Source organism: Myzus persicae, unplaced genomic scaffold (genome assembly GCF_001856785.1).
Source record: "Myzus persicae strain clone G006 unplaced genomic scaffold, MPER_G0061.0, whole genome shotgun sequence".
NCBI lineage: Eukaryota > Metazoa > Arthropoda > Insecta > Hemiptera > Aphididae > Myzus > Myzus persicae.
In genome coordinates this window covers 40,364-49,829 of record NW_019104426.1, presented here as the reverse complement: position 1 = coordinate 49,829, position 9,466 = coordinate 40,364, and the positions used below count along the sequence as shown (strand labels likewise).

At 28.9% G+C, this 9,466-nt stretch overlaps 1 protein-coding gene across 1 annotated transcript in view; it reads right to left on the bottom strand.

Annotated features, from left to right (window-relative positions):
- Positions 1-3,262: 3,262 nt before the first annotated feature.
- The window catches only part of LOC111042088, a 46,069-nt gene continuing 39,865 nt past the window's right edge, over positions 3,263-9,466 (bottom strand). The window contains exons 19-22 of the mRNA XM_022326576.1: positions 7,699-7,737; positions 5,222-5,281; positions 4,865-4,930; positions 3,263-3,298 (exon numbers count right to left, since the gene is read on the bottom strand). Of these exons, the coding sequence (XP_022182268.1) occupies positions 3,288-3,298; positions 4,865-4,930; positions 5,222-5,281; positions 7,699-7,737 (176 nt within the window). The 3' untranslated portion in view covers positions 3,263-3,287. The remainder of the gene's footprint in view (positions 3,299-4,864; positions 4,931-5,221; positions 5,282-7,698; positions 7,738-9,466) is intronic.

Genomic DNA, 9,466 nt, shown 5'->3' with positions numbered 1-9,466 from the left:
ATCTTGAAGCATAATGAACAGTTTCTTTGTTTTGAAATGTACAACATCCTATTGCTTTTTCTGAAGCACTAGTATGTATTTCAATATTTTCACTTAGATAAAAATTATTTAAACTAGGTATTTCACACAAAATCTTTTTAATTTTCTCAAAAAATATATTTTCACTCATTGTTCATTCCCATAAAACATCTTTCTTTAACAGCTGTCTGAATTTTGTCACTATTTCAGAAAGATTAGGAATAAATAATCTCTTAAATAATTAACCATGCTAAAAAGATTGTAACTTTTTTATTTTTCTTATTAATATTACCCTCTCAGTGTCTGGTTGCATACCTTCAGCACTAAGTATAAATCCCAAAACTTAACTTTAGAAACTTAACGCTGTATTTTTTTGGGACTAAATTCAATGTCGAACTGTTTTGCTCTTTTAATTAATTCACTTAATGGAAAATCACGCTCCTCGTTTGTTTCTCCCGCTACAAGTTTGTTATCGAAATACAGATTAACATTTTCTCTGCCACCAAAGTTTTTAGTAGTAAGCTCTTGACATTTTTTCGGAGCTAATGCTAGTAAAAGAGGTAATCTTAGAAATTTGATGATCTTAGTATTTGATCTTTAGTCCAATCAATTTGGATCTTTGAGTAACTCTCCTCTAATTTTTGCTGTTCAGAATTTTTTGGAATTTTGGAGTCCTTGGGTTGTTCTGAAATTTCTGTTTATATTGGATTTTCATGATTTTCTGTATGCTCAGAATATTCTAAAGTTAAATGGTTCGTGTTTGTGACAACTTAGATTATACTTTTGCCTACCTTTTGTAATTCCTGAGATACGTTAACTACTAAATTATCTACTGCAATATCAGCTACCTCTTTCTCAAAAACGGGGTTTTCGGGATTTGAAAACCTAAATATAGTAAATTTGGGCTCTTAAAGTATAGAAATAATTCAGCAAACAATTTTACTGTCGGGAGCAGATACGATCTGATAGTAGTAGAAAAATGTTTAAATACGAATTGGTGATCTAATTTTTTTTATCAATTTAATAAGAAATAAATTAAATCATAACTATAATCTATGACATCACAAAAATATTGAAAATATCTGCAGAATACCGCGATAATATCGAAAATATCGATAATACTGAAGTATCGTTTATACCGGATATCGAGTATACCGAAAAATGTCGAAAATACCGGTATATCTTCGGTATCCCGACTCATACCCTTTTAAATATCATATAGAAATGTCAAAGGAAAAAAATACCGTCACCTCTAGTGGATCCGGTGGCCTGCCCTCACTCAGCCACTGGCACTCTACTAGATTTCTGCCTTCTGTGGCTTTGGTTTCAGCTTTGCCATACGCCTATATTTCATCACTAAATGAGCTATCTATGTATAGTTTATACTTAATCAGTGGCTGATTCTGTATTCAAGTATTCATGCTGGTGGGTACTAAACCACATGTATTTAAATTAAGTAAACTCTTAATGAATTTATAAGTGTTTTTATTTATAATTAAAAAATAATAAAACGTCAGTTATATAGTTGTTAATTGAACCAATTTTAATCAGAATTTAAATAGGTTAATAAATATCGTTAACATTCAAATATTATATTGATTATAACTTATACTTTAGTAGATTTTTAACGCTTGCCTGTTACAAACATGTCTCTAGCCCAGCGGTTCCCAACCCATGGGCCGCGAGCCATAGGTATAATATTAAATATTTTATATATTTAAAATAATATTATTGTGCTTTTTCTACTTTAATTTATTTAAAAAATAAATATAGGAATAAGCTGAATGTTGAGAATGATTTAAGACTAAAACTAACACTAACAAGTTTTAATCCAGATATTGACTTTCTCGTGAAGAACAAGCCATGTCAAAAATCACATTAAATGGTTTATCTTGTGATAAAGTTGAATTAAGTTTTTTTTTAATAAACAATTGTTTTTTTTTAAATTTTTAAAATGTTTTTTTCTTAATAACTATATATACATGTATATATGTACATAATTATAATATAAATGTATACATGTATATAATTATAATATATATTATAATTTTATGAAAACGTATATGTATGCTATGGATGGGCCTCAATTATTTTTTGACAACATTCACAACTCGTACACAATAAAGTTCTGATCTGAAATTATAATAATTATTAATAATTAATACGCTTGTCCCAAAGAAGACATATCCTGTTATCGTAATGCACTCTTCACATTCTAGGAGTATGAGACCAATGTGTGAAATATTCTTGATGCACGAGCCGAGAAAAATACCAGAAAGTTGTGGAATGAGACACATGGTAATCGAAACAACTGTGTTCCATAAACTAATACCTAAAAACGAGTGGTTATATATTACTAATAATGACTCTTTATTTGTGACTTGTGATGAAGATAAATAATCCAAGAACCACATCCTGGAAAAAGCCGATATAATTGCATTAAATGAGACTTGTCGGGGTTATGCAAATCGAGTCGTCCTAATTCCAGATCGTCTCTAAAAAAAATCACAATATACTGATTTTATTGAAATTCTGTTATTAAGGATTTATGGGAAGAAACCACACGCAGATTATGATATTTAAACAATGTAGGATCATCGCATAAAAACAAGTCAAATTTACTATTTAAAAGACATAAAGTACACTCAAGATCAAATTAGGGAAGAAATGAAACAAAAAGTACACTATGGTCAACTAGAAACAAAAGTGTATAATATATACTTTGTCACTGGGCGAGTCGCAATGATTAGTATTATAATAATGAACGTAATAGAGACTTCATCTCCACTAGTTGAAACTTTAGCAACAGATCCAGAGAAAAAACATGTTATATCAGCATTCATTCATCCAAAACTAGAATTCACTCCAAACAGTCCAAACTAATGAGGGCAGTGGGGACACTAATTTTCTTAAAATTTTTTTTTACAAAGTCGGGGATTTTTTGATGTTAGGTTAGTAGTACACTTTAATAGTACACCCAAGACTCCATATAGTTAATTTATGAATTTCAATATACTGTAGACAATAAATTAAACATTTAGTATAGTTTCTGATTTTGTAGCATAGCCGCAGGGCTCGGGACTTATAGCACTTAAAATCATTCAAATAAGCGCTTAAAAAAAGCGTTAAAAAACATCATTATAAGCACTCAAATAAGCATTTAAAAAACTTAAATTTCAACAAAAATAAAAACTAAAAAATCAAAAAATAAATAAATCTTTATCTTTATATTACAAAAAAAAAACTTCACATTCGAGATTTTAAGGATTTTATGGATTTTCTGAAAAATAAAATGTAAACAATATTTACAAATAATTGAAAAACAATTAATTAATTAATTAAATACGCGGCAACGTAGATAAGATAAGAATTATTTTTAATTTTAATTCTATCAAAAACAACTTTGCAGGATAAAACCATAAAAAACTAAAAAAACTGATCGAAAAAGCAAAAGTAATCATAAAAACTGGAAATTAGCATTTTTTTTAAAAATCGCTGAAAAAAGCAAAAAAAAGCACTTTCAAATTTCATAAATGAACGTGTTGTAGCATGACATACACCTCCATAGTGATCTGCTACATTTTAAGTCAATCCATAAAAAATAAGCAAATGCTTTAAGTCCCAAACCCTGAGCATAGGTATTAATTAATCAATTCGCCATGAACGCGGAAAGGCCTAAATAACTTAGCCACGTAAAGAAAAGTGCTCATAACTCATTTAAAACTACATTATTATTTTAAACAAACACACATAATTTTTATCGTTATTTATAATAGGTCGATTCGCCTTAATTTTTAAAGGAACGAAGGTAAAAATGAACGGCTGTCAGACGGAGAAACAAATGTCAGTGTAAAGTCTTCTTAAATTGTTATGTGGTTAAAGTGCTTGTGCATGCATTGTGTTCGGTGCAGTGGAATAAAACGAAAATGTAGATAGAATACTACAGTATTAAATGACTTTTATGAAAGAGAAAAAAGATGTCCTCGGTGCATTCCAATTTTAGCGAAATTAGGTCAAGGAATCGGCAGCGGTAACAGGTTGTGGCCTGCACTTTACGCTGTTATCGACAGTAATGTCACATGACTTAAGGTAAGAGGCCTTCCTGACCTTAATATTTTCCTGGATTGTAGTGCCTATAAGCTATTGAACTTTTTTCACATAAAATGTAGAATTAAAAATAAAAATAAAAATAATATTTTTGTATTTCGTATTAAAATATATGAAAAAAAACATCAATACAATTAATATCAACTACCACCGACAAAAAATTTCAAAGCAAAAAATTGAGTTATAAAATAAATAAATAAGAATAGTCTACACAAAATAATTACTGTTTGAAAGAAATTGACAAACTGATAAGATGCCGATACAACATTATTCTGTGATACAGCATTGAGTTCTTCCCGTGCTTACAAATGTACTACTGTAATATTGTAATCACTTATCAGTGATAATTTATCAAGACGCCTCCCGACCGGACAAAGTTCGATGCATAAAATGGACTAAGATTAATGGATCGTAAACGAGCAGCTTATCTGTGCCCTTAAAAGTATTTGCAAATGAGATCGCAATGGCTATTGGGGTAAAAAATCTGTATAAATCACCTACTATGAGTGCATAAACATGATTGATAACCCTGATTACCAAACAAATTAAACCACAAATGACATTGAGTAAGATATTTTATCGATCTGTAAGTTACTTATCCAAAATCTGATGCGTAGTATACTGGTCAAGTAAGCAATAGTTTTCAGAACCATAAACTTGATCGGACATTTAACACCCTTTATGAAGCTTTATTTTATCAAAATTATATTTTACATATCATTTTTGTATCAGCACTTACTTTCATGATCCTGCTTTAATTCGTTCATGTCTGTGCTCCATGTTTCTTCATCAAATGGAACGCATTCTTAACATAATATATATATGCATAATAAATTAGTAAGATCTGGGTTACTTATAGGCTTGGAACGCTTCAACGGATAGATGTGGCGAGGAAAGATCCGGAAAAACTGGAAGTGACATTTTGGAAAAATAAAATAAAGAATCGAGAAGATTGGAGAACGGTGGTAATGGTGCCCAAATTTTTTAGAAAATTGAAAATTTCGCAAATAAATAGTGAAGAAAACCCATAACTGCAATTATTTAATAATATAATATATTATGCTACATTTTTTTAATGAATTACGAAAATAATTACTTAGACGTTTTAATCTCATCAAATATAATTCATAAGAATCTTCATGCAGCAGTGGTATAGCTGAAAAATATAATTCTGATTAGTCTAATATTAGTTATTTAATAGATTTTAAAGAATATCTTTTTTTTTTTGTTTTGTTTATGGCATCAAATGCGAGGTTATTAGCCAGCGTTACATGTTTACATTTACATTAATTGCTTACATACTATTTTAATTTCTACTAGTTACCTATATATTTACAAATTAATTTTAACTAAAGTACAAATATTTAAATCAGTTGACGCAGTTCTGTTGAGTTGACAAAATTGAAGAGTCTTCTGGTCGTCTCAGGAGTGGGTGCTAGCATCTCGTATAGTGTCTCAGGAAGTCTTAGCTCAATGCGCCTTTCAATGAACTTTCGACATTCTGTAAGTGTATGTTTGACTGTAATGATTGTTCCGCACGTCGGGCATGATGGAGGGTCTTCTTTGGCCATGAGATATCCGTGAGTCATGCGAGTGTGGCCTATTCGTAAGCGGACAAGAATTACCTCGTCCCTTCTAGACATTTCAAATGGTTTGGGCCATGGTAGTATAGAGTGTTTAATTTCTCTTAGCTTATTGTTATCACATTTTACCCAGAGGTTTTTCCATTCATCCATGTACTTAAATTTGGTTGAGTTTAACAAGTCTCTGTCAGATATGAGGGGACATACTTCAAAAGCGGAGGTACCTGTTGTTTCTTTTGCTTTTAGATCATCTTCTTCATTACCTCTTATGCCGACGTGTCCCGGGATTCATGCAAGCGATATACTATTTTTACGCTCATATAGTTCATTGATTATACGGCAGATAACTGGTTGAGACGTATTTAAATTGTATATGCTGATTAAATTACTTAGAAAATCTATCATTAATAGATATTTCTTATCGTTAGTATAATGAATGCTTTGAATCGCTGTGAGTATCGCTAGGGCTTCTACGGTACAAATATTAAATACCTCATTAGTTCTTAATTGGATGTTTATATTATTTGATATTATGGCTAGTCCAGATTTCTGATCAATTTTCGACGCGTCGGTGTATATCTGTATGTATTCCGGGTACGATTGCAGAAGTTCGTAATGAAGACCTTTATAAATATTCTTATCAGTTGTGTTTTTGTTAGATAGTGATAAGCTTAGGTCTATTATACTTTTATTAAAGCGCCAAGGGGGTACGTTTAAGGGGGTTCTAGTCGGTCATTTTCTAAGGAGTAAGATTTAGGCAAATTAAGTGTCAAGTAAACCTGGTCATATCAATGTGTGCGAGTGTAAATGATCATTAGTGTGTGTGCGCGCTGGTGTACAATGTGTCTCAATAATGCATTACGACCCGTATCCGCATTCGAAGAATCAAACAATAGACTACATTACTTTTAGTCTACCGGGTACCCACACGCATCATACGACATATACTACTATCATATTATTAATATAATATAATATTATTTTTGTATTATTTATAAATGCATAGATAAAGATAATACACAATAAATCCAATCAAGATCAGTGATCTGTTTATTTTTTAATATTGCATGATTTAGTATATCAACATATAGGTATGTAGAAATTTAAGTTGCTATAGTGTGATAATAATTATTCAGTGTAGCGTTTTTAATTTTTAAATTTTTAAACAATTCATATTTTTTAAATACATATTTTTAAAAACGATTTATCTTGTAAAAGCATATTTTATTTTATAATAGATAGTAATAAATATAGTAAAAAATAATAATAAATATATATAGGTATACCGTTACCTACCTTACATATTTATATATTATTATGCAAATATTATTTAGAAAGAATAACTTATGGTACCTAGTAAATAAATATAAAAATGTAAAAAAAACTAATGTTGGACATAATTACAATTCAATTTATACAAAACATAAACTGAAAAAAATAGGAACCTAGTTTATTAGCTTAACTCTTTCAGTCCATCTCTCAATGGTAAATTTCTATCATAGCGTGGATCAACCATTTCAGGTAATAAACAATTATTATAAAAGTTAACTAAATGGGGTAACATTTTTACTTCCCAAAAATAGTGCCTTGAATTGTGTTGTTAATCAAGGTTTCATTTTTAATAATGAAATCTTAAAAGAATATCTTACAGACCATAATACACTAAAATATGTCATAATTTACTGATTAGATTATACATAATATTATAAAATGTTATTATTCTATTAACAAGTCATAATTTATGACATGCACACAATTTAGTGCATAAGCTTTATAGCAACAAAATTAAAAATCATAAATTATGATTCGAGATGAATTGAAAAGCCTTTAAATGTCTGACTGAATACGCGTGAGATTAAAATAAAATGTAAGTTGGTTTTTACACATATTTTAAACAGCTTGAAAAATGAAATATTATGATAATAATGTCATTGAATTTATGTGTTGGAATTAGGCTAAAGAAATAATACAATTAAATTATTTGACTTACGTTTACGTAATTCTTGGTAATCTTCTATGGTAATCGGATCTGAAAGTTTAATGATTCCTTAAATTAATAATAATTAGTAATACATCTACGTAATATTTTGACATACAATGTCAAGATTAAAAAAATAAAAACTTTCATATTTGATTAGGTAATCAAATATTATGACAAAATACAATAATAAATATATTTTGATAAAACTGTAGTAAATGGGTAGTGTGTACCTATATACCAGTGTAACTTATTATTTTTTTGGTTCATGTATGTAATTTTATTTTTTTTTATTTAATTTTATAATTGCTATGCGAAAATCTTGACTTCCTTTATTACATTTATGTTTTTAATTTTTATAGTTAACCAATAATACCAATAGTTAAATTAATTGTCTTTGTATTGTTATACAATACCACTAACCCACTGTGCATGGCGAGTTACTCAAAATCGTCGAGAGGTTGAATTTAGATCACAAAAAAACATCACCAATTAACATCAGTGTGATGTTCTATAGCCGTTTCATAAAAATAAAGTTGTGTACGTCGGTATAAGTAACATCACCTAGATACATGTAACACAGAAGCGATATTACAATGTAACTAAATTACAATATTTAAATTTTTCTATACAAATACAAAATTGTCATTAGGGAAATACCAAAAGGGAGGCAAATGCCCAAAGTATCAAATTTTTGGGGGCCGAAAAAATTATAGCTTTTTTAATAGTTAAGTTGGTTTTTTATAGCTTAGTAAATCTTACTATGGTAGTGAGGATACATAGATCCTTTATAATTTCAGTAATTTTAAGTGTGAAAACTATTTTTAGGAAATAAGAAAAATCCTTTTAAGTGCCATGTATCCACTACATTAAATCTCGAATCGAATAATTGAAAAACAAAAACTACACTGTTATTTGAAAAATATTAAATATTAAATACAGTAACTCTAGGGAAAGAAAACAGTATTACAATTTTTCCTCCGTATGTTTCGTTAATCGTTAGCAGATAAGATCTATGAAAAAATAACATTACATGATTTAAACATAACTATTAGCACCCCTAAAATAAAAGATAATTTTGCTATGCTAAAAAATTTCGTAGTAAAACGACAAAATAAATCTGAGTTCAAGATAATAGTTCAAACAATTTTTAAATCGCCTTAGTTTTTATTCTTTTTTCTTCTCCTACACTCCTACAGTATCGTCTAACTTAGGAACTTTTATTGTAAATACGGCATTATTATCAGATGAATGTATAGTAAGTGTTAAAGATGTAAAATATAAATGTTTTTTTGTACCTATATCAAATGAAAATGCAATTGTAACAACATTACGTCATGGTACATCTGAGTAGTGTGAGTTATTTCTATACAAATGAATAAAATTAGGTGCCTATTTTATTTATTTTACTATTATGTTTATCTTCACATATTATATATTATATTTATGTTTGTTAATATGTTCCTCTATAAAGTATTATATAATATTAAATCATTACTCCTCGAGCCTTGATTGCATGGATGCATTATAATTTATATTCAAACTATTCATTCAAGTATATAACTTATTTAGATCTGCACTTTTATAGGTATACATTTTATTATTATTAAAAATATGTTTCAAATAATACCTAAAAATTTTAATATTCCATTTGAATGCCAACTAAAAAATTGTTTAGAATGTTTCCACTACAGATTAATGCCTTTTTTGCCCTCCGTTAAACACGCCTTTCCTGTCAACCGTTTAGATCGTTGTGGACCGTTGTCAATAAAAGTTATTT